The sequence below is a fragment of the Aulonocara sp. 'chitande type north' Nkhata Bay genome, linkage group LG9 (genome assembly GCF_057382095.1).
Source record: "Aulonocara sp. 'chitande type north' Nkhata Bay isolate Kocher_YH1m ecotype deep benthic linkage group LG9, A_spYH_male_GT1.1, whole genome shotgun sequence".
Lineage (NCBI taxonomy): Eukaryota > Metazoa > Chordata > Actinopteri > Cichliformes > Cichlidae > Aulonocara > Aulonocara sp. 'chitande type north' Nkhata Bay.
The window spans coordinates 17,668,123-17,693,855 of record NC_141352.1 but is presented as its reverse complement, the minus strand read 5'-3'; the positions used below and the strand labels follow the sequence as shown (position 1 = coordinate 17,693,855).

At 40.8% G+C, this 25,733-nt stretch overlaps 1 protein-coding gene across 4 annotated transcripts in view; it reads left to right on the top strand.

Annotated features, from left to right (window-relative positions):
- prex2 (phosphatidylinositol-3,4,5-trisphosphate-dependent Rac exchange factor 2) overlaps positions 1 to 25,733 on the top strand; it is a 91,503-nt gene that overhangs the window by 55,765 nt on the left and 10,005 nt on the right. For 3 of the 4 annotated variants that reach the window (XM_086306173.1, XM_086306177.1, XM_086306175.1), the window contains 13 exons: positions 488 to 667; positions 928 to 1,022; positions 1,354 to 1,436; positions 3,220 to 3,310; positions 5,057 to 5,185; positions 6,144 to 6,185; positions 8,025 to 8,131; positions 8,215 to 8,361; positions 12,338 to 12,440; positions 12,550 to 12,693; positions 12,797 to 12,911; positions 23,105 to 23,171; positions 24,086 to 24,276. In XM_086306173.1, coding sequence (XP_086162299.1) covers positions 488 to 667; positions 928 to 1,022; positions 1,354 to 1,436; positions 3,220 to 3,310; positions 5,057 to 5,185; positions 6,144 to 6,185; positions 8,025 to 8,131; positions 8,215 to 8,361; positions 12,338 to 12,440; positions 12,550 to 12,693; positions 12,797 to 12,911; positions 23,105 to 23,171; positions 24,086 to 24,276 — 1,494 coding nt within the window. The remainder of the gene's footprint in view (positions 1 to 487; positions 668 to 927; positions 1,023 to 1,353; positions 1,437 to 3,219; positions 3,311 to 5,056; positions 5,186 to 6,143; positions 6,186 to 8,024; positions 8,132 to 8,214; positions 8,362 to 12,337; positions 12,441 to 12,549; positions 12,694 to 12,796; positions 12,912 to 23,104; positions 23,172 to 24,085; positions 24,277 to 25,733) is intronic. The other variant, XM_086306174.1, reaches the window with a different exon arrangement.

The following is a 25,733-nucleotide window of genomic DNA, read 5'->3' as shown; positions in this document are numbered from 1 at the left end:
TAAATGCCACCATGTGTTGCTGCAACTGTGAAAATATCCCACGTAGCCTCTTCCTGCTTCTCTGATAGCTGTCTAACAGAATGCAAGCCAAGGGTAATAATAAGAGCGGAGCTGATCTCTGCAGCCGTGCTGCAGCGTGTTGACACAGCTGCACCTTGCTACATGTTTGAACCTATTAATACGATGCCGATCCCTGACATCTGAAGCTGTTGTGCGGAAGTCAAACACAAACGGACTGGGGTTTGAGTTTGGCCTGCTCACTCAGCTGTGGAAGCTTACTACATTTGCGTGGGCTAAAGTGCAGACTGTATGCACCAATGAAAACGTTTCAGTGCTGGGACATGTGTAAGATCATGTGTATGATCAAAGGAGCTGCTGTTATCATGCTGCTTTGTTTCTAGATTTGGATGAACGTCATAGTTTTAAATAACCCTTCCTGCCTTTCTTCCTTTTTCCCCCTCCTTTCCTTCCTTTCTCTCTCCATCAGCCTTCTATCCTCCATCACCCATCCTCCAGCCTCAGAGGTGAGAACCCCTGAGAGCTACATTACGGGAGAGAGTGAGGGAGAGAAGGGTGAAAGGAATGGGAAGAAAGTCTGTTTTAATATGGCAGGGGATGAGCAGGAGGACTCCGGGCATGACACAATCAGCAACAGAGACTCATACAGGTAAAACCAAAGTCAAACATGGTCACATAGGGTGATCGAATTTCTGAGAGTCTTTATCATTTAAAAGATTTTCGAAAAACAAGTAGCAAAGTTGTAATATAAAGCAATATTTATGCATAGCTTTTCATACAATAAATGCAGATGCATGGCTTAGTTTTCCATACCTAAAGTGTATGATATCAAACCTATCCATATCAGTTATTATGTGCACCTCTAAAGTATACGTCATCTTAAAATTTTTTTCTCAAATTTCTTATCAGTGACTGTAACAGCAATCGAAACTCCATTGCCTCCTTCACCAGCATCTGCAGCAGTCACTGCAGCTCCTACGTTCACAGTGACGACATGGACTCAGGTATACAAAATGCAACAATAGGGACACTGTTATCCTCCACATAAAGCTTATCGGTATAAACCATTCATGAGTTGTATTTTCTGTGTAATATCCTCATGATTGATCACATTAAGTAACCTGTGACCATGCAGCAGTAGGGAGGAAAACCCTGTTTCAGCTCGGTGTCATAAACCGTAGCCTTTGTCAACAGTAATATTGTAAAAGGCTGTCTTGTAACAGGTAACAGTGTATTTGAACCAGAACTAACTAGAATGCACTGGACTTTCTGTCCACATACAGTAAACCTATGCACTGGTTTTACTACAGTACAGTTGTAATCCCCCCTCTGCAGGAGATGAGATGCCCTCGAGTGTGTGGCTGTCACATGATAAGCAGAAGAAGCTTCACAGCTTTCTAGAGCACCTGTTTAGCCAGGTGGGTGAAATATGAGTTATTAAGTTTTTTTTGTACACAATTTTATTTTCCCAGGACATTCCTCAGACTTAATGTTGGTTATTGGACAATGACACATTTTCTGTTATTTAGCCTCTAAACACCACAGTGCACAGTTTAAATCCAGCAGTCAAGGTGTGATTGAAGTGGAGACAGACATTTTTATAATACATAGTCTGCCACTTCAGTGGAACCAGGATACTAGTGTTTAAGTGGCTAAGAGTAGTTCACATTAGGCTTATGGCCAGGTGAGGTCTGCCACCTTCTTATTCCATTCTGTGAATTCAGAAGATAAAAGATAAATTGATTCCCTGTTCAGGTGTCATTGCAACTGAAAGAAGCCATCACTATGCTAAAAACCAACAGGACAAAGCAAAGACTTTAAGAGTGGACAAAATGAACAATATGGTACATTCCTATAAAGACAGAATACCCATCTGAGCCTACAACACCAGAAGCCCTGAAAGCCCACAGAAGACAACTAAAGTGGATGTTTTTTTTTTTTTTTTTTAAAGATCCATCCAGGTGAAAAACACTCTTGAGGAGGTAGACATATCATTGTGAAGGTCTACAATCAATTTATATTCATGAGGTTCACAACAAAGTGCGAACCAGCAGTTACACTCTTGAGCACCCCATTTTCTGTGGAGGCAATGTTACAGCATGGGCACGCATAGATGCCGATGGAATGAGGCTACTAGTGTTTTTCAACTGCTGCTGCTGAGATTCAGCTAAATGCTGCAAAACTGACTGGACAGTAAGAATAGACAATAGCCCAAAGCTTACTGCAAATCAACCCAAAAGTTACTCAAAGCAGAGATAGGAGATATTCTTCAGTGACCAAGTCAGTCTCTTGATCTCATCCCTACAGAGCCTGCTTTTCAGTCACTAAAACAAAACCAAATGCAGACCCCCACAAACATTAAGCAACTCAAAGCGACTGCAGTAAAGACCTGATAGAGCCTCTGAAGGGAGGAAATACAGCATTTGGTGATTCTAGGCTTCAGGCAGTCACTGCAAATGATTTTCATCCAAGTATTAAAAACAATCTTTATATTTAAAATCCCGTTAGTTAGGAACTGTGTATAAAAATAGCTGTAATTACAAAACAGTTACAGCAATTGCACTTCAATCACATCGGTGTCATTGTCCAAACACTTGCTCCCTTTTTGTTGCCTGGTTAAAATGAAAGAAACATGTTATTGTGTCGCCTAATGGTATTGTGTGATAGTTATTTCCTTGTGTGTTAACACAAATATGAGACCAAAATGCACAGTGAATGAATTTCAAACACAAAGAGATGCTCTTGTTTCATGTGTAACTTATTGTTTTTTCCAAAGGTCAAATGTTTATTGGGGCTTTTGGGTATGAAAAGCAGGGATTGTGTATTTTTGAATTGTGCTCAGGAAGGGAAAGATTGCAAGAGCCTTAATGATCCTTGACCTTTCTGGAACCTTTAGAGCAAAGACCGACCAAATCTTATTACGTGTTTTATGAGGACATTTCAATCGGCAGAGGACAAGCACAAAAAAACAAGCCATGGTTGGCTGTCTCTGCTGTGCAGTGTGTAAACAAAGCACAAACTTTGTTCACTGCGGCTCTGTCAACGTGTGTATGTGTGTTGCAGAAAGAGCAGGAAAAGCAGGTGTTGGGTATGCCTGGGCAGTTTTTTGCTTCCATCCACACCCACATGCAGTACTTTCGATCCATACTGTGTGAGGAAACTGTATCAAGTGCATCAGCTTGACCCTTGTTCTGTCTTCAGGTGGACTCAATCACTAGCATGCTGACAGGAGCAGTAGTGGCTCGGGCATTTGAGCAGACCAAATGCTTCACACCTGGAAGAGGATTACAAGGTAAGACAGCCCCTTGTGCCGGTGATGTCGTCACCTGCACCCTTGTTAATAGAAAAAGTTTAACCTTTTCATTAAAGCTAATTACTTATGTGTTTTCTTCTGTGTTATATTTGCATCGTTTTGGGAGAAAGGACAAAGAAAAAGATGATGCTAGAGACTCTTGAGCACCGACAGCACCAATGTGGACATAAAACAGAACAGGCACTGAAAAATGCTGCAGCCGCCTGCACATAGGGGCAGTAACTTCCTGTTGTGTAATGAGTGTGTGCACAGACTTTGGGGAAAGTGTTGTAGGTGGATTTGAGAATGTTTTTAAAAAACCCCAAACAGATTCCCAGCCATTTCCCCTCTGCCTCTGCACTTTTCCACTTCTTTTCACTTTCAGTCATTGTGGTGTCCTTCCCTTTATAGCGCTGAAATAGCACCACTTAGTTGGGTACTCATCTTCACTTTACGGTTTATTGTAGTGCTACTTACCAGTCAATTGAAAATGTGACCCTATAAAAGCTCTTGAGCTTGTATGCTATATGATCGTTTAATTTTACTCTGTTTATTTGCTACCTGACCTCCTCCTAGCCTTGGTTTTTAACCGCATTTTCTATTGTTGTGTTTTATCTCTCTAACAAAAATGTAGCAAATGTTACTGAAAAAGGACAGAATTTACCCTTTATCATTCCCCACACAAATTCAAACTAGCTTACATTGCCCTTTTATCCTCTGTGGAGCGCTATTCGGATGACTCAGTCCATTTTAAGATAAGAAAAGTGGTTGACATCAGCAATTGTTTTCTTTCTGTCTTTGCAAAAATGCTATCTGTTTTATATCCCGGTGGTTTGTATTGTGCTTTGCTCTCATATGACAAAGTTTGTTTATTTTATGCTTTTTGAAAGTGCAGTGTGCAGTAAGAGGGGAAAAAAATAGAAAATTATGCAGTGATTCTGTCATGTTGATTACTAAAGCTTGCAAACACTCCGACCCATTTGGCGCACAGCCTCCCCTCTCATCTACAGCTGTCCTCAAGTCAGTGCAAATATGCTTGAACTGAAAATAGGTCCGCTTCTCTTTGTGGGTTTGTGTGTGTGTGTGTGGGTTTGTGTGTGTATGTGTGTGCGCGCGCCTGTTTGTGTGCGGGTTTGTACGCATAAATTCCCTCAGGACGCCTTGATCAGAGCAGATCCATCACAACTCTAGTAATGTGTGTGGTTGATAGCAGAACAAATAGGATTATCTGACAAGTAGAGCATTCCTGCATCTCACGCCCTGTCTGTTGCTCTAAGACACACAAAGCCCCTGATAACAGCCACCTTTCTCTCAGAGATCTGTTGTTTTTCAAAGTAAACTTTATTATAAGTCATTCTGTGTAGTTTTTTGTTTCTTTTAACAGGTGTTACATCAGATTGACATGCTTTTATGCTCATTTTTCAGCACTGTCTGGGCGAGGTGATAAAAAGATTTGATGGCAGGAGTTTAAAATTGATTAATAAAAAAGAAGTGTTGCCTCTGGACATCAGTGACCTATAATTTTCTCTAGAAAGATTGAGCAAGATGGTGCAGCTTGACAAGGAAAGAGAAAAAGATGAGGTTAAGCAGACTGATCTAGGCACGATATTTTTTTTTTTTATGCAGTTTTTCTCATTGACTGGTAATCTCTTTATGCCAAGTGTGCCTCACAACTGATATAGAGTACATGCATTCATGTAGCTATGGTAGATGCTAATTTACGGTGTATGTTTGTGTTTCTGTCAGAGTTTCAGCAGGAGATGGAGCCCCGAGTGAGCTGCACCAAAAAGTTGCGTCTCCACGTCAAGCAGGATCCCTGGAACCTTCCCAGCAGCGTTCAGGCGCTCACGCAAACCATAACTAAATATGTTGAAGGTCAGCGTGTACCCGAGCAGCTCCTCACATGGTTAACATGCACACCCAGCCCCTTACACTTTATGCTTTCTCAATGCTCAAGCCTTGTAGCTTGCTCACACAGTCACATCAAATATTTATCATGGATAGAACATGCCTGGCTGGAGAAGAAATGTGCTTTAAATTGACAGGGTATCCAGTAAACCTCGTCGCATTTATGAGATGTAATAATAACCTCTGTTACAGTTGTGTGGGTACAGGCAGTCCCACTAACTGCAGCACTTTCCTTAACCTTTAAACCTGAAACCATCCTGGGATTCATAAATTGGAGGAACAGAGGTGGAGCTGAACACATGCAGAGAGTTAAAGAGCTGCGCTCTGTGAGATTCCTTTATTTATTGATTTTTATCCAGAGAGACATTTCGTCCATATTTATTCCCAACGGGAGTGTGTGGCTTTTGTGTTCGTTGGCAGACAGATTAAATACACAGACACATACAGTAATACTGTACATGGACACACTAGCACTAAATTTCCAGATACAAACAAAGGCCAGCCACACAACACTCCTGGGAAAGGTGAGCGGGCGGTCACGCTTGAGAAAAGTCTCCTTATTAATAATAAGCAGAGGCCCTGTGTATGCTACTTTTCCCCCCTCCTCTTCCCATGATGGCTTTTCAAGCAGTGCAGCCTCCTGCTAGTATACCCGGAGTTCTGAGATGGCTGTAAACAAATGAGGATTTATGATGTTATCTTTGCCTCTGGTTGTTTTTATGATGTTATGGTTTTTTTTTGTATGCTCGGATGGAGTGAAGTTACACAGAGTTGTCCTATTTATGACTTTAAGACTTTAAATTTAAAGTATAGGTCAGTTCAGTTAAGGAGAAATGGGTCTATTTGATTTGATAAAAGGTTGTCCACTGCCTCACTGAATTTCTTTTATTTAATGTTTTTTGTTTTTTTGTTTTTTTTTATTCAGAGGTGAAGACTCGACTGCTCCTGGTCCTACTACAGTATACAGGTTTGTCCCTTCCTTTTACACTGAAGATTTACTCTGTTTAAATACAGATTGCAACAGCAAATTAATTTTAGGCCTTTTTTTAAGAGTGAAACCCAAAATAACACTCCCATAGACTTTGCTGTGTGCTCGTGACCCAAACTCAAAGTTCAATAAGATAAGATAATAAAAGCAACACACATGCAGACGCAAAACATGAAAAAAAGGGGAAAGAATTAAGTCAGACACCTACAACACAGAAAATAGTTTCATGTGTGCACCTGTAATTATAGAGCACATTTTTCACTTTGTGTTACAGTTATAATTCAGTTCAGGTTAATTTCTATAGCACCAAAACACAACAACAGCTGCCTCACATCATAAAGACCCAACAATTATAGAGAGAAAACCCAAACAATCAGATGACCACCAAAGAGAAAGCACTTGGCGACAGTAGGGAGGAAAAACTCAATCTTAGAAAGCTCCAGCAAGACCAGGCTCGGGGAGCCATCTGCCGCAAGGGGTTGGGGGTGAGGAGGGGGAGAGAAAGGACAAAAGGGACAACGTGGAAGCAACCCAGAAATTGATATTAATGATTAAATGCAATATAAGAGTCAGAAGTACATTGCCCAATCTAAGGATTAGATCTCAGTTTCTTACAATAGAAGGTGTCAGGAGCCAAAAAATTGAAATCCCTCCGATCTGGCCGTCACTTAAAAAAAAAAAACCAAAAAAAAACTTTAATAACCATTCACCTGATTTTCAATGATTTAAAAAATATTATGAGTCTTGTATACGAGAAGCTGTGAAATAAAATATCAGTTCCCTCCCTTAAAAACTGAGCTTTCTACTGGCCTTCAAATCTGCTTTCAATAACGAGGACATCCAAATATTTTAAGGATTTTGAGCATCCATCATCTTTTGTTAACTTGAGCTACACTCCTGAGAGTCTGTAGTCAGAGAGTAGCAGGTATTTGCCCTGAAAACTTTGAAGGAACTGGGTCAAGTACTTCTAATGGATTTTGGATAATAGCATTTTAAAATCACCCATCAAACGCTAAAAAACCACTAAAACCACCCCTACCTTTATCCTTTGAAATACTGTTTTGGGAACGACAGCGGAGACCTGAAATTGAGCATAATTCCTATTATGGATAGTCTCAGAAGGCATTGCAGGTGGACAGTGATGTATTATAGTTACAGGTGTATTATTTAAAGAAAAACAAAATCCCAAAGTAAAAAGGTTGGGAACCACTCCATTAAAAATAACTTCCACGTTGCCAAAGCTATAAATCAAAATCTATAGGACTACTTGTGTTGGCACTATTATACTGGAGAAGCCAGGACCGAATAACTACTGATAAAACTCAGACATTACTCTCATTTACAGACCCCCGGGAACTGGGTTAATAGTGTCAAAAAGTTTGCGGTCATTCCCTGCAACATTCACATTATTCATTTCTGAGGTTCATGAACCTATTTTTAACTCAGTTGGATTGCTGAACTTTTTAAAGGGGCCTATTTCTCTGGAAATTATGGCAGCCAATTATTTTCCGCTTGGGCACACCTGTCATTTCCTCTCGTTTTTTTCCTGATACATTATTTAATATCCAACACATGTGGAGTGGTGGGGGAGGGCAGCCTTTTGTTCACCTTACTGAAAGTCTCTTTAATTACCATAATAGACCTGTGGCACTTATTTCTTTGACCTCCATTGCTTTACACTGCAGTTTTTAATCTTGACTCTTCGCTCTGTTGTTTCTCTGTCATCTTTTCCTGAATCTACTTCTCAGCTTCTTTCACTGCTTGAACTCTTTAATCAACATGATTTTCAGTCTCACACCTCCCTTTGTTTCCTTGCAGACTCAGAGATCCAGCTACGTCGCGATATGGTATTCTGTCAGTCTCTAGTTGCGTCTGTGTGCGCCTTCTCCGAGCATCTGCTGGCTGTCCTCAACCAGGTAAATTATGTATGTGACTTGTTTAGAACTGGGAATTAAGATACAGTTGTTTTCCTCAGCTCTCTGCTGAGCTTTTCTGTATTTTCTCTCAGTTCTGCAATGTAGGGAAAGATGTTGACCAGGAAATCCCTGACTCCCAGGACCTTCAGGAGGCCCAGGAAGCTAGCCGTCGATGGCTCGAGCAGATTGCCAGTGCTGGGCTGCTGTTCCACTTCCAGTCCCTGCTTTCGCCCAATCTGGTGAGCGACAGATTGGATATAGACACTGTGAAAACAGGAGTTTGCTGTTCATTTTGTTGTAAAATAATCAAGCCTGTTACTATGCATATTTTTGCATTATATAAAAGTAAATGTTATTTTTAAATGACAGTTATAACCATAGTCGTGTCAGCTAAGTGCTATCAGGGGACATCATGTGTTTAGATATCCCCTTGCTCACATTTGTATTTTGCTTGGCACATTCTCCCTGGGTAAGTGAACTCCTGCCATGCATGCTTGGACATCCTTCCAGATTCTGATGGTTTGTATTTACTCTTTCTATGAACGGGTCTCTGTTTGTGGAGCAACATGACCCCCCTTGAATTTAAACCTAAAATGCTGTTGAGACTTTAATTTTTAGTCTATAATTAATGTGGTGGTACGACATATAATATGATGTGATATACTTATCTTGCCAGAGCACCTTTCATGTTCTGATAAACAAACAGCATACCAAACAATCAGTCATATCAACCAGTATTGGTTACAGAGTTTCAAAGTTTTCTACAGCCATGTGAAATATGTTTTCACGGGACTCGCATGTTGACTCAGTAACTACTAGTTGCAGAGGACCTTTGGCCTGTGTTGTTTTTTAGGTTATTGTACAGCACTTTGGTCAGCTCTGTTGCTGTTGTTAAAAGTGCTATATAAATAAGTGGTATGGCCTGCTCATGAACTTTAACATTTAACTTGCTAACTGAGCCTAAGATGCAGCTCTTGGGCTTTTTGCTGTTTTTCCCAGCATTGCAAAGGTTGGGCTTGGGGTGAGTCCATTGTAGCATTGTGTTAAAACACATCTGAATGCTCCAGAGCTGCAAAATCCCCAAACTTTTGCTTATAAAAGTGCTCACACTTACTTATGATCACTTATTCAAGTACATTCGATTAGCAATGCCTGGTTACTGCTTTTCTTCTCAATTCATATGGAAGCAGTAAGGATTTACTCTCTCAAACTTTCTTTTTCTCATGACTGTATGTTATGAGCTATGCAACAAGATTTTGCTTTGAGCTACAGCTCAGTTATTAACTGCAGCTACCAACTAAGATGCTATTTATGTGGATTTTCAACATTTATCATCATCGATCAGTACGCCACTACCAGGGTGTGTGGTGGACCTCAACTAAAGCAATATTTTCAAGTTGCTACAGCTGTGCTCCATCTGTTGTTTCTCAGGTATCGGAGAGCTTCCTGGTCAGCATAGTTACTATTTAAGCTGGATCTGCTAACTCAAGGTGTCCTCAGACAGCAGACCTCAAATGCCTTAAAAACCAAAACACGTAGTTGTTTGAGCTTTGTTTTTGCCAGATTGTTTTTTATCACACATGTCTAGGCAGGAGTTCATTATGAACAGCCGCTGCTAATACCGAGCCAAGCACAGACTGCAACCTCAGTGGGATCAATATTAACATTTCCCACCATGGTTTATAATAAATTCAAATGTGTCTTCAACCAAGCTCGAGAAGCCAAAATTTTAGTTTAAGTAGCTGAAGGACTGGTGATATATTTTTGAAAGCTGTTATTTGCTTCTTTACTGCTGTTTTTGGATGACTGTTTATTTAAGTTAGAGGGGTAGGTGGCTTAAGTCAAGACCTAGGAAATGATGGTTGATTCTCCTTGCCTGCTGCCATACTGCCTTTTTCTCTGCACGCCTTCCCCTCTCTGTCTGTCTCAAGAAATTTCTCTTTCAAGTGTCTCTGTGGAACAAACTAGGGCCTCGGTACCTGCAGGTGATTCCAATGAAATCTCAACACGTTCCTTTTCAGGGCACCGCATGAAAGGCGGCATGAGTGGAGCTGGGGACGTTGTGAATGTGTGTGTGTTTGCGTTTTTGTGTGCACTGAATACCGTGTGTGTCGGGGGTAATGTGTTTATGTCACATCCTCTGAGATAAACTTGCCCACACACACAGCAGGTGTCACTTGGCAGGACAGTGGGTACCCTTCTGTCACATGTCGGGCCATCTCAAATGTGTTTTTAGAAAAAGGCCCTAATCCTCTTCCACCGCTGCTCCTGTTTATCCCTCTGCATGTGGTGGATGGACAGCAGAAGAGATGGGGGAAGAAATGAAATGGGATGAAGGGTGACTGAGGAGCGCAGTGTGTCAGAATCAAAATATTCAAGGTGCTATCACTGTGGCCACAAGCAGACGTGCTTGCCATTAGGGTTGCCTCTGTGGATGTTTGAAATGGAAACATGTACACACACACAGTCAGAGATATATAAGCAATCAATATGAAGCAAATATGAACATATCAATGCTAAAGTGCTGTGCCACTACAAATCTGAGTGATGGTGCACTTAAATATTTTTTTTCAGTGAGGACTACTGTACTGCAGTCAAAAGAAGACTGTCATTTCCATCTTCAGTAATTTTGTATTTGGCTTGAGCAGACACACAAAGTTCCACATGCATGTATGGAAGGACGAGGATAGCTTCCATCTGCATAGATGAAAAGTTAGTGTTAGTGATGGTGAGAGCACAGCAGGATCCCCTGTAAAGAGCAGAGCATGCGTCAGTGGCAACTTTTATATTTATCAGATAGATATAACTGCATGGGTCAGATACAATGCAAAAAAAAAAGATACAGCATGAAAATGAGAGCAGTGTTGGAGGTGGATTACATCAGATAGTTCACATGCATGTAGTCTTTATATGTGCTTAAAAATGTTACTTAAAAGACTCGATGTTTGTGAAAATCTAAGGTACTTCATCAGTTAAAGTAGGCAGGGGTGGTGTAAGAAACTACAAGCATATAACATAAGATGCATGTATAAAGTTAATTTTTATCTCTTCAAGTGTGTAGCATGTTAACAGTGATACATGAAAAAAGTAAAACTAGCCAAAGCCAACACTGAAGGAAAAAAGTAAAACTGGTTGGATAGTATGACTTCTCTACTGTGATCATCACAGATTAATGGTGAGACTAAATTGTGATTTACCCTTGTTGAACTGTGTATCAGCTAACAAGATTTGCAGGCTTGTAAACCATGAGGTATTATACATTATTAAGCCACCACTTGAATGTGAGAACTTCATTATTCTCCTCTGGAGGAAGATTATATTTGCTGTAAGGGGGGTGTATTCTACATGCATGCAAACTCAACACAGAAATGCTGCAGCTGGCTGGAGGATTCAAACCCACCAGCCTCTCCTGCTGTGAAGTGACAGTGCTGACCTCTGCAGCACCGTGCTGCCTATGTGGAGTTTGCATGTTCTCCTGGGGTCTGGGGTCTCTCCAGCTACTCTGGCTAGATGATGTGTTAAGTGGTGATTCTAAATTAATCCCGTAGGTATAAATGTGAGCGTTCCTGGTTGTCTGTCCTGTTGAGTTAGCCCTGCACCACACTGGTGTCTTGTCCAGGTCTACCCCACTTCTTGCCCGGTGACAGCCGAGAGGAGTTTCAGCCCCTTTGTGGCACTGAATTGGATAAGCGGGAGAAAATGGATGGATGGAGGCATGCATTGCGCATTACAGATTAAAGGTTAAAATGTCTTATTTGGTGGATGGGCCATAGCTTTTTCCCTTCTGAAAACCAGGTATCGACATTACCCACAACCTGGCTGCATCTTACCTGGTAAACATTATACTAATGGCTAATGTGCCCTCAAGTAAATTCAAATTTTATTTATCACACACACAACCATACACAGTATGACATGGGGGTGAAATGCTTGTAGCTGTACAATGCCCGACCATTAAATGACAGAAAAAAGTTTTACAGTATTTACAATTTACAGGTTACTACAAAATTTACAAATTAACTTCGAAATTTTGTAGTAAAAAATGTGCAAATAGCAGAAAGAGATTATAAGGATTATAAATTATAGGAAATGTGTGGTGGTGCGTGTGGTGATGTGTAGTAGAAGTAGTTCCCGTTTTATTTAGGATCTGTGGATAACCGGCCATTACACTTTCCTCCTTTTACAAACACTTTCGTGCTCTAATTTTCTTTTCAGACTGATGAGCAAGCCATGCTGGAAGACACTCAAGTAGCCCTAATTGACCTGGAGAAAGTCACCTTCTACTTCCAGGAATTTGAAGGGGAGCCTCTTGTTGCCAGTATGTACTCTGTGTTTTAGTTCACATTAGCATCTTCTGACAGTTATCATCACAGGGTTCTGATTGCTATTAATAAATTCTAAACTCTTCCTTTCCTCTCCTCTGGCAGACATGCCCATTTCATACCAGGTGGAGGGCAATCTCCAGGCCTTGAAAGTTTGCTTCTACCTTGAGAGTTTCTATTTCTCTCAGCTGCCTTACAGGCTGAAAAATGGAGGAGGTGTCAAAATCTACCCAGTGCTCTTCACACAAGGTAAAGTGAGCCTAGCTGCTGTAAGAAGATCAGTCCTCACATTATGCATGGCCAGTATATGCAATGCCTTTATCTTTCACTTGATCTGTTGATCCCTTTTTAGCGCTCGAGAGTATGGAAGGATACTACTACAGAGATAATGTGTCAGTGGAGGAATACCAGGCACAAATCAATGCTGCCTCATTGGATAAGGTCAAGCAGTACAACAAAAGACTGAGGTATTGTAAATGACACACACACACGGATGGATTAGATAGATCCAATAATAATGTAATAATGATGATAATAATAATGATACAATAATAATACAAAAAATATCATCAAATAACAAAAAAGAATCCTTGAAACAGAAAATAAAAAAACCTCTACCCTCTTAGCGGGATTAAAAGTAAATTAAAAGTTAAAAAAATAAAGGATAAATAAGAGTTACACAAAAGGCTACTGGAATGTCTGCTACGCTAATATGCGTATGAACTGTATGAGTCACACACTCACACTTTGAGATTGCGTTCCCTTTGTGATTTGGCTTTTTTACAGTCTGTTATAAATCAAGACGACCTCCAATTCAGTCAGACTTGGGTGTCAACACCCAGCAGGGCCTCAAGGTGATTGGCTGAGAGAAACACTGCGGGAATGTTTTATGATTGGTTGCGAACGCACTCAGCAGGGGGAAGCAGTGATTGGATGAGGGTGCCCAGCATGTCACCGTTGCTGATGCAGTGCATTTACAGCTGCTGCACTCGGTTCCCTCGCACCACATTGGTTTGCTGCACACCTCTGTGAGACCCTCTGTGATTGACCAAGTGAGGATAATTAAATACGATGAAAAGAAACAAGGAGAAGATGCCTTTGGGAGTAATAAATGAGAACTTAACTTTATTTAACTTCCTGAAAATGGCAATGAACGAGTGTACAGTTGTGGTCGGAAGTTTATATATTCTCAGCATGGGCGTGAATGTCATGGTCATTTGTGGTCTTTTAGTGATTTCTTTGAACTGTTCTTTTTCCAGGGTGGAATGATTATACAGCACGTCTTTAATGACATAAAAAACAAATTTATTTTTTTAATTTATCTAATACAGACAGGCTCCTGGGTTGTTCCTAACATCCTAACCAATTTCCTCTTATCTGAGGGTGACAGTTTGGGTCTTCTTTCAGACCTTGGCAAAGTGATGCCCCATCCGAAAAACTTGTATTTGCATATATTGTTTGAACTTAGAAATGCCTCCAAGAAACCTTTAAAACATGTGTAAATGTGCAATTCTTCTTCTTAGATTTTCAATGAGTTTCTTGGACTTTCTCGTTGTTCTGATTATTGGTGAGTGCTCTCAAACAAATCCTTTTTGTGCTTCAAAGAGTTGTAACCAATCACGATCACCTATGAGTAGTTAACAGGACTTGGTCTTGTCAAGCTAAAATATACCGTAGAACAACACTTTTAAAAACATTTAGGTGAGTGTATGTAGACATTTAAGCCTATATGTATAATTTTATGCCCATGCAAATGAGAGAAAAATCCAAAATAAATTCAAACTTGTGCATCCAATTCTTATTTTTCAAAGTCATTAAAGATGTAATCTGTACAATCATTCCAATCTGGAAAAAGAACAGTTCAAAGAAATCATTAAAAACCCCAAATTACCATGACTTTCATGCCCCTGATGAGTGGATGTGAACTTCTGACCTGCAGTTTGCACGATGTTGTCAGAGGATCGCTGCAGTTTTAATGAAGAGGCTAGCTTGTGATTTCTCAGAGCTGAAATCACATTAAAACCAGCTGTGTATAAACTGGAAATTCTTAGACTATCTAATTTAGAAGTTACATGTGGCTTTTGAAGTGTTACAAATGTCCTGTTGCAAGATGAGAGCTTAATAAATATAGAGGCTGATTTTCTTTCAGTTATGATGATTGGACACAAATTCATAATAGCAGAAAGCCTTCTTTACGTCCTGCCAGTGTAACTAAGAGTCCTGTTACATCAACACTAAATAATGATTTTTATAAACTATCCCGGTTCATAAAAATGAACAATCCCTCTCATGCTAAGATGTTTGAAGCCCAGTTAAAATATGTTTCCCTCGCTGAATACCTGGAAAGTTCGACGACTTGACATATCAGCGTCGACTAAACATCTGCTGCAGGTCGGGCGGATAATTAAATACAAAGCAGATCTTGTATCAGAACTTTTTCTTAGCATTCAGGGTCGGGCTGCTGTGGGGGGTTGAATAATTTAAGGTTTGAGCAGTCCCGTGCCACATCAGTACCAAACCACTCAAGCAAAGTGTTCATTTACTGGGACTGCTTTCTGGGGAGAGTTTTTAAATTGTTTGCAGTGTTTAGTTTGAGTGTTTTGAGTATCAGATTGCCCAAAGCAGAGTTTAGGAGAGAAGATTTTGCTGTGCATGGGGCTTTTCTGCTTGCCCTCCTAACTCTTTGTGCGTCAGATCTCCTGGGACTCTACAACCTTTTTAATAGTCAAATATTGCTATTTTGTTGCATCTCTTTCATCTCATCAGCTCCATTTCTGCAGACTGCATTGAAGATAAAGGTTATCAGTATCTAAAATGTCATTAGTCTAACCTTTTCATCTTATTTTCTATTGTAACCTTTTCACATGAATTATCCAAGCAAACTCATTTGTTTCTAAATGGTGCAAACCATACACATAGAGTAGGAACTTTCTGGAATTTATCCATGTTATTTAGGACAGCCTTTGGTTTGACATGTGTGCACATGTACTGTAAATGTCTGTACACTTATACCTTTACTTAAAAAAAACTTAAATTGAATTGACAGTACAGGCTCCAGCATTAACTCAGAGCAGATGTGTCTTACAGGCAAGCAAGTGTGGCTGGTGATTTTGGGAGCATTAGGGGTGCTGGGTAGGGATTTGGAGAGGCAGTGTGCTTCAGGGATACAAGCAGAGTGAAACTGTTGGAGACTGTACTCTTCTCAAATACTGCTTTTCAGCAAAACCTGTTGCAGCATAAAACGGCTGATTATTTCAGTTGAAATCCAATAAGCTCTCTAAGCTCTCAAGACAGTTTTCAGGCCTCATGCTGTATATATACTGCAGTCTAGTGGGGTGAATTAGGGGGTGTAGAGTTGACATATATATCTGCTCCCAAGCAACGACTCTACAAAAAGTCACTTTTTTTTTCTTTTTTTCTTTTTTTGAGAGTCTGGGCAGCAGTTTGACTTCTTTATTTTCTGCTGATGTGATTCCCTGCAGCAACACCAGCGAGAAATCACAATGCAAAGCACACGAGCTGAGCACATTAACTTAACTGCAACTGTTTGTCAGTAACTGCTTCCACCTCTGAGGTGGAATTATTTCTGTTGTGCATTACTTCGAATGTATAATGTTTCTATCATTTTCAGGATTAATCATGTCATGAGAAAATCTTATTTTTCTCCTTCTTTCGGACACCCCCTTGTAAACCTCCCCTTTCACTCTTGCTGCCATCCTTTTTTCACAAATCACATTTTGTGGGAAAATACTGTAAAATGAAATGTGTCCAGTGAATAAACGATGATTAATACACGTGATGATCCTCAATGAACTTTTTGTCATCTTTGAATTTGTTTGAGCTTTAGGGTTGTCTGCATCTCAAGGCAGCGCTTTTATTGCACCCCGGTTTCATAAGAGAATTTGAAATAGTGAAAAACAACCGATCTATATTCATTTATTAAAGAAAGTGGGGAGGCATCACCACGGCAACCAAGACAACAAAGCTTTCAGAAGAAGTGGGAAACCATCATCCTTTTCTAAATGCTGTATAAATGTAACCAAGTGAATTCTTTTTTATTAATAGCATATTTAAAAAATAATAGAGAAGCCATGTGAAAGCCAGTGATGTGGAAGACCTGAACTTTAGGTCTCTGAGGTGAGCAGTGCGGTGATTTAATCACCTCACTGAAACGATAGTCACTGAAATGATGTGTATATCCAGAAATGAAAAATCAAGTTAAGGATCACAAAAAGCATGCAAATCAATACTGCTGCTTTAAAAATGCTAGGGAATCATTCATTGTCATTCATTTATATGAAAGTGAAGTGAAGCCAGATGTGAACAACTGCTCATTTCTGCTCCCACCCAGAGTGTTTCCTTGTTTTAAATGTCACAAAGTAAACAGTCCCAGGTGGTTTTCAGTAGTTAGTGCTGTGGTCTCACTCCGTGTAATATTACCAGCAGTTTTCTTTTGCCGGGTGCCATGTGTCATCCGGCTGACCACAGACCAGGCTGTGATGTCACTCCTCTCTCCGCTGCAGAGTTCCAACCTCGAGCACCTCGTTATCCTTGGAGTTCAGCCACAGCAGTGTTGGGTTAAACCCACTATTCCCAAGAGCCCATGTGCATTTGGGACCCTGAAGGTGTAGTTATTTAGAAATTCGATTTATTTTTTTTTAAACTAACATTTCTTTATCAAATGCTGGCAGTGGAATCATTTTGAATTAAAGGTAAAGAGAGCGTCTCATTATATTTTCCTCTTGTGGGATCCCGTTTAAAAGAAACAAGTTTTTCTGCAGGAACGATTTGGGGTTTGCGTGCATCATTTTGTACATGCGGTGCATTTCATTGTGAAATGCTGAAGCACAAGGTAATATTTTATGTCTACATCAACTAATATTTTTGTGCTTACCCTGATCTTTGCCAGCATGTGTTGTGGACAATTTCAGAGCGGTAAATAATACCACAATCTGTGTCTATGGCTTTCACTGTTCGTACCCACAAAAAGACACAGCATGATCTGTGCCAACCCATCATGTCGGATGAAGTCACTCACAAGTTTAACCACAAAACATGAACTCATGGGCCAGAATGGGTTAGTCAGCGGTATATAGAGCCAGAAACTGCACCCACGTTTTCAAGCTTGCATAAACCATCTTAGCTGACATGTGCATTTATCTAAAAGGACCTGGAAACACTGATGTGTTCAAAAGTGACAGATTCCTTAGTAACAGGTTTGCAGTTCGCTTAAATCGCATGCAAGTTCCCTGTCGTGCAAAAATCACAAAGATATTGAGTTTATTTGAGGGAATAAGAAAACTCTCAAAATGGGTAGAAGTACATGGAAAGAAGAGAATCCCCCACCCCCACCCTATCCACCTCCCTCCCTTTAGGATCAGTAATAATAGAAGAGGGAAGATTGAAATGGTGAAATGGCAAGGTGGGGATTTCAGAGAGGGGATGAGAATGATGGGTTGAAGGCAGTGTGTGCAAGAGAGAGTTGGTCAGGGAAAGTAGATTGAAGAAAGGAGAATCAGAGCAGAGAGCACGCAAATGCATTATTCAGAGAGAGGGGGGGAGAGATTATTGCAGGTTCATGATTTTTATCACATTTTGCTCTTATTGACGAGACCTTTCAGGAGGGACCTGGGTTTTCCATGTAGATACACCCTTCCAGTGCAAGAACATAAAGGTGCAGCAATCGCTAAATGTAGTCTGCTTGTGAATTGTATGTGCAGCATATTCTTGTTGCAGGTGTAACAGTAACTGAGAGTGTAAGCAGGAAGCCTCAGTGGAGAAACTGCAATGTTATGCTGCAGCCACTGAGCATTTCTCCCTAATTAAAACACATTTGGCAGTAACGGGGGAAAATGTTTGGCAGTTGATGTCCCTCTGATTTTAAAAAGAAGAAAAAAAAGCTTGATTTATGTGGATATAAAAATTCTACACAGTCTGACAAATGCAGTATAATGATTCTGTGCATGCTGGTTGATAAGCAATAAATTTAGATGTATAGCTCTATCCCATTGTTGGTTTATATTATTAGACTGTTTAATGTTTTGTTAATTAAACAGTCATTTGTCATCACACCACAGCTTCTTCTAAGACATTTGCGCATATAGATACTCTACCAGCCATATGGACCCCATAATCATATCGCTGCACTTTACGTTGTTTAAGCAAAAGTGTTTAATGCCTGTCACAGGCTATATATTTTCAGGTCCAACACCGTTGCAGTATTCCCTCATTCCTTTTTAGATTTCACTTGCCTGCTGCTGGAACAGAGCATAGATGTGTTAAAGTGCCAAATGTCCATCAATGTGATTCACTTGATTAGTCAATAGCTCGAGGTAGGTTTATCCTATACTTAGATAGCTGCATGTAGCCACTCCAGCTGGCATCCTCAAAAACGACAACAAAAAAAGGCATGTAAATTTATACCAGCAATAAAAGCCTCCTGGGCAGCTTTCTTGGCGTAGATCTCTCAGGACACATCCTCAGTATATGCCCAGAAAATGAGATGATGGGTAGTTTGACATGACTTTAGATTGTTCCACATGCAGCACAGTGCTCAACATCACCAGTATGTAGCTGTGTTCCAGTAACACAGTTTCTACCTCTAACCGATGGTGTTTTTCCTTCCTCTTGGCTCACGGCAGTATTGTTAGTTATAGCAGTAGCTACTGTGGAAAATTCTTCCATTCGGCATGCATTAGCACTGCAGAACTCTAAAACGATTACGCTTCCGGGCGGAGCAAAAGTCATGCAGCGGTGCAGCTTGTTTGAGTATTTTTAGTTTAGTGAAGAATTTGGCTTAATTGAGCTATTATGGATATTATGTATTTATGGATAATTCTAGATATTCAGTGTTATTATAGCGATTGCTTATGGATATTAACCTAACTTCAGCAGGAAGATATTTTGGTCTTCTATGCTAGTCCCAAGCAGCATCATTGCTTTCTTTCTGTTTTTCTCCACTTTGGAAAATGCTGCAGTTTTTGCTCTGGCAGAGGAGGGAGTCCCAATTCACTAGAGCTCTGAGGAAGGTGGAGAGGCTTCGTTCTACTCCAGCTAGTGTGCACTGAACCTCTGTTTATAAAGCCCAGAGGGCTGAGCTTTTTCCCATTTATCACTTCTCTTTGATTCAATCATTGATTGGCTGTAATGATGACAGCTCTGCACATAGTGATGCTTAATGCTGTGGACCTTGACTCATCTCTGTACCACGTCCGGCACTAGTTTTAAAGATCCAGGAATACTTTGCATTTATTTATGTGCCCCATTAGGATCATAAATTTGGTCCCCATTTTAAGCAAGTCGCTCACCTTGTATTTTAGTAAATTTGCATGTCCTCAGTGTCCCAGTGACAGCGTTTTAGTCACACAGTAACTACTCGTTGCTTTAGCTGAAAAGGATTGGAATTTCTCTCTTTATTATATGGCATGACATACATGGCAGTGTATTCACAGATGTCATTTTGTCATTACAGTATTCACGTTTTAAACCAGCAAAGATCAGGTACATATTACATCCACCAACATGTGCTTTTACATCTTTGTAAAAATAGGACAAATGTGTGGGATAAGAAAATGACTTTCCTCACACATTCACACACACCATTTCACTGGTGTCATTGCGCTAACATCGCCGTGCGGTATGCGAGGGCCCTTGGAAGCCCTCATTAGCCCCCAGGAAGCTCTGCCACACAGAGAGGAGAATTTAATAATGGAGGGTGTCATTAATCATGGCTTTCTGAGTGATTTACATGGACCAGTACGGACCATACATAAGGTCATACGTAACGGCATAAATTCAAGACAATTTACTTGTGTAAATGAGTATGAAACTAAACCCACGGAAAACATTAAGACGTTTAATTCAAGGGGGCAATTTATGTTTCTTTTGGACGGTTTAATGTGCAGGATGTGGCGCTAATACAAGCGTTCCCACGCTACTTGTCTGAAAACATCTGTGCCTCAGATTCCTCTTCGTTGACGTTGCAGCTGACTGCTAATGCTCCTGTGCTGTAAAGGGCCTCGAGAGCCTTATTGTCATGAAGGTAGAGAAACAAAGAGAATTAAGTATTCTCATTGGCTCAATGAAAGAAAACCGGCTACATGCAGAGCAGGTCATCTTTGGCCTGCAGCCAAATTCTCCATTAGAGCCTCATGTGAAACGCTATTGGTCGTGTGTGTGTGGTTTGGGGTTTTCTGTTTTGTTGTTATTTCAGAGAGAGCCACAAGCAAGCTTTACCTATGGTTGTCTCAGTCTCTACTAAAAGCAAAAACACAAGGAAGGCAAATTCTTGTAAGCACGACAAGCTTGATTGCACATACTTAATGCAACCTTTATTTTTGGTACAGACTTACTTTCAGATGGTAGGCTCAAGCTTTGATTGGCATAGTTTTCCCCAAAAACAAACAACAAAAACAATACAAAAAACACTTGAGAATGAAATAAGAGAAGTTGAGATTTTTCAATTTTAACATTAGAGCGTGCAGGTGGGTTAGAAAATTGATGCCTGTAAGGGGAGTCGAAACTGGAGCCGTTATAGTGTGTTACAGTGTGAAGAAATAACACCCAGTGGACTTTTCAACCCTGTGTGTTTGTGTGTGTTCTTTACCGCACGGTGGTATGTTTGCGCACTGTGTGTGGCCTTAAAATGTCATATTTCACCCATAATAAAGGTTTCTAAGGTGCTCAGTTTCCAAAGCTCTGACAAAACCTCATCGGCTCAGGAGATGTAACGCAGGTCCTTTTTAAATCACACATCACTTGTAAGTTGGACTCCTATTATTTTGTCATTAGAGAGACCTCCACGAGAGTCTGGCCCGCTCCTTGAGCTGTGGTTGGTGGTATTTTTAGTACAACTCTTACCTCAGGAGGATGAGATAATCAGTGGGTATTATGACCTTGGTTCTGCAAAAAAGAAGCGTGCAAGGGTGAGATGAGGTGCGTCTGTTTTGTCTGGAAAAGATAAACAACTGTGTGCAGACGAAGTCGAGTTGGACAGTTACACAAAAGTCGACTGCTATCGGACAGATTCTATTATATACGTTGAAGATAAAAGTCTGAGCAGTTGACCGATAAGGACAAGGGTGAATGGGCTCACAGTTGGAGTAAACAGATAACAGAACAGGAACTATTTCAGGGTGAGGAATTCCAATAAATGTCATTTTGTGTGGCGTTCAGTCTTTCAATGCGTGCTGCTGATTTGGTAAGTGAATAGTGTTTTCTTTGGAAGCTGTTGAATGTAACCTTCGCTTACTTCTCAGATTTGTCCTTGAACGCCGCACTCGTATTCCAATAAGTATGCACTCACTTACAAATGGAGCTTAAGCCAAATACTAAATGACCGTTTACTCCTGACATGTGTTATTCGGCAATTTGTGGGCTTTTGGCCACTTTAAATGCTCAGACTATCCTAGTCTGTCTTGAGCATCATTTGAATGATAAGGCCATCTTGAACCAATTACATGGGCTGTTAGCTGCATCTGAACCCTTAGTAAAGTCTGCTCATAGTCCTTTTGAAGAGCACACCTCAGAGTTAACGCATCATTTGGCCGATAGGCATTAGTTACCAGGAAACATTTACATGTGAACTCATCTGTATCACAGAATAGATGCATGCTGTGTAATATTTAAATAGGCATAAGTGATTAGGAAAATTCATCTGTTTTTTACACATATGCGTTGGTTCCCCGGGTGGGTGCAGGTTTCCTCCAGTATGACTATAGTGTATATTTAATGCTTGTTTTCTCATTGAATTTTCATTTTAGCCGGAATAGTTAATAATCGCTATAAAATCTTGAGTCAGGGATGTGTTAACTATGCCCTGATTAATTAATTTCATTAATATTATGTCAAGCATAAACACCACAGACATAATGAATGCCTGCTTGGCTTGATTTTAATCACTTAATAGCAGAGTGAATGCAGATGAATGAGATGTGCTTCACTGATTCTTGTAAACAGTCTCCCTCCTTCAGTCTGCAGTTGCTGAGTTTCTTAAGTTTTTTTTTTTTTTTTTTTTTGCTTCATTATTATATTAGAGATTTCAGAAATGTGATATATATCGGTGACTGTACATTAAACATTATAATTGCTTCTAGCTAGAGGTAATGGAGTATGTGATTTTATTACAGGGTGTTTAATGTGGTGTAGTGTATCTATTTTTAGCACGCTGCTGGATTACTGAGATTTGATGGAGTCACAGACTGCTGAGTTTGCACCAGTAGCACTCCACCTCAGAAGGACTCATTGCGGCATACAGCGCCCATCTGCAAGGACGCCAGTGCAGTGCTGCCTCCAGTGGAGGAAGAGGAATATTGATTGTGCTCCATGAATGAATGAGGGAATGGCATTTGGAGTGATGCCCAGGACAAGAGATGCTTAGTCTGTGTTTCTGCTTAGCTGTGCCCAAGTTACTCTCATGATTGATAGTCAGATGGTGGCGGTCCATAATGAGCAAGTGGCCTAGTTTTCCCAGAAAGCCAGCCAGTTCTCCTGATGACCTAATGGTGTAGGGAAACAGTTTGGATTTCATGCAGTGGAACCGCTAAATAGAAAAACGTTTGATTGATTATTAAATGAAAGTCTTCTGTCATGTGATGGGTTTTAGTATGTGGCGTTTTCTCTCTCACTACATGTATTAACTTAACGTTTGTTTCTCACACAGGGCTTTCTACCTCGATCAGTCCAACATGCCGCCTAGCTCTGCACCAAAAGCAGCCCTCATAGATAAGGTAAGAACGACCTTACACAGCCTCATAGTACAGTTGTGACACTATGGGGGGAAGCCGAAGAGCAGGAGTAGATGCTGCAAAATGGACCTGTTTGCATGTGTTGCAACAGACAAGGGGGGCAACAGCAGGAAATCACACTTTAAAGTCAAGTCCAGTCACTTACCTTGAAACTAGAAAAGTGCATTTTTTCTTAATAAATTTATGGTCTTCAAAAGGTAAGAAGAGCAAAACTGTTCAATTTAATTAAGATGTATTTAGGAGAAAGAAATTACTAAGTATAAAGGAAGAGTCGCCTTAAGAAAAACCAAGTTACATCCAGCTGTTCAGCTCCTTCCCTCAGATTTCTGAAGCTCAGACTGTTTCACAGCCTGGGTGCACAGTGGCTAAAGGCTGATTTCTTCATGTGTTGTTGCTGAGTTCTGTGGGACCAGTAGGAAGCCAGTATCCAAGGATCTGAGACATCTGCTAGGTACAGATGTCTGAGAGAGGCTGGCGCCACACTATGAAAAACAAATGAAGCAGCCTTAACAAGTCAGTCAATGCAATGGCTTTTAAAGGAAACTTTGATCTTCATTTATGGCTGCATATTTTATTCTTTGAATCAAGCAAAGCTGCTCTAGTAGACTCCTCCCTTTAACCCAAATGTCTACTTATTAGCTTTCCTTATAATCAGAAGGTCAGTGGGCTGTGTGCCTGACTATATTATGGATATCCCATCAGCCAACAACTAGATCAAGTTGTAAAAAGCTGGTTGGAAGCTTCACCCTTGAATGCCCAGCATTGTAACAATGTATATATGACAGCCTAAGACAGAAATGGTCTAACGCCAATGTTAACCTTATAATCTACTCAGTTTCTTTTCTTTTCTTTGTGATTTAATCCCACACTAACCTCTCTGCGTTGTTTCTGTCTAGTTAATGCGTCCCCTCAACGCTCTGGAGGAGCTCTACCGTCTGATGGAAAGTTTTATTAGTTGTCGCCGCACCGCTGCCTGTCAGTACACCGCCTGTGGGGCTTCTGGCGTGGGGCTGCTCTCTGTGGCCTCTGAGCTCTGCTCACGTCTGGGAGCCACACACATTGTCATGTGCAACAGCGGCGTTCATCGGTAAGTGCGTGGGCACATGTATTGTGCGCATCTTCCACCTCACTATGGGCCGCCTCCAGTTAAATTATACGTTTTGCGCTCATCATGTTCTTTCTTTTGGCAGCGCACTTGCAATTTTCCTTTCTCTTTCATCTGTTTTGCGTTGACACTCTTCTCACCTTTCCCATTTCCACCGCAGTTTCTCCCTGCTCCCGTGCATCTCATTTATTCTCTAGCTACATCTCAATTTCATGAGCCCCACACTGTTTGCCCTTGGGGTTTTCTATTAATACACTTTTCTCTGCATTAATTAACAGCAGGATATTTTAGTTAATGACATGCTTCTCAGACCAGAGGAAAGCATACATAGGAGATGGACCAATTACTTCCATTCTCACTGATCTCTATATACAGCTTCCTAATTCACCTGCTGCTGAGGGCAGCATTCATCAGTGCATGAGGACAAAAATATCCAGATCGTTTGTCACCGCTGATCCCGAGTACAAGCCTTCATCTTGTACTCTGCTCTTCCCCTACACCCACCCACCCACCCACCCGTCTCTCTGATACCCTCTTCCTTTACCGTGTGACAGTTTCCATATCTTTTTGTCTCGGTTATATGCGCAGGCTCGCACACGCTCGTTCATGCATTCACCGTATGTGACTGATGGCTTGATAAAGGGCTGCGGATGGAGCGGTCTGGTTGACAGAGCTCTAATAGAAAGTTGTCTGTGCAATGAGTTCTGTTTATGAACCTACAGCCTATATTTGTGTGTTTGCAATTACATTTACTGGCTACAACTCAGTCAGATACGCAGGCTAAGTGTAGTGACACATCAGGTGACGGCACCTGCCATATCAGAGGTTTATTTGTCAACAGGCTTTCTCTTAAAACACTCTTTTACCCTTCAAAGTTGGAGAATGATGTGCGTATTGGACTTTGTATGACGGGAGAGTGAATCGCAAATCCTTGGCCCGGTGCAAGTTTTTATATATCTATATATATCTATATCTATATATATCTATATCTAGAGATATAGATATATATATAGATAGATAGATAGATATCAATCACATAACTGCAGGGTGCAAGATGCTAGCAGGCAAGGCATACATGGAACGCCATAAGCAAGTGGCTGGCATAGTATACAGGTATATCTGTGCCGAGTATAAGCTGGAAGTCCCGGGGTCAAAATGGGAGACGCCCCCAAGGGTGATGGGGAATGACCGAGCTAAGATCCTGTGGGACTTCCAGATACAGACGGACAAAATGGTGGTGGCTAACCAACCGGACATAGTGGTGGTAGACAAAAAGAAGAAGACGGCCGTAGTGATCGATGTAGCGGTTCCGAATGACAGCAATATCAGGAAGAAGGAACACGAGAAGCTGGAGAAATACCAAGGGCTCAGAGAAGAGCTCGAGAGGATGTGGAGGGTGAAGGTAACGGTGGTCCCAGTGGTAATCGGAGCACTAGGTG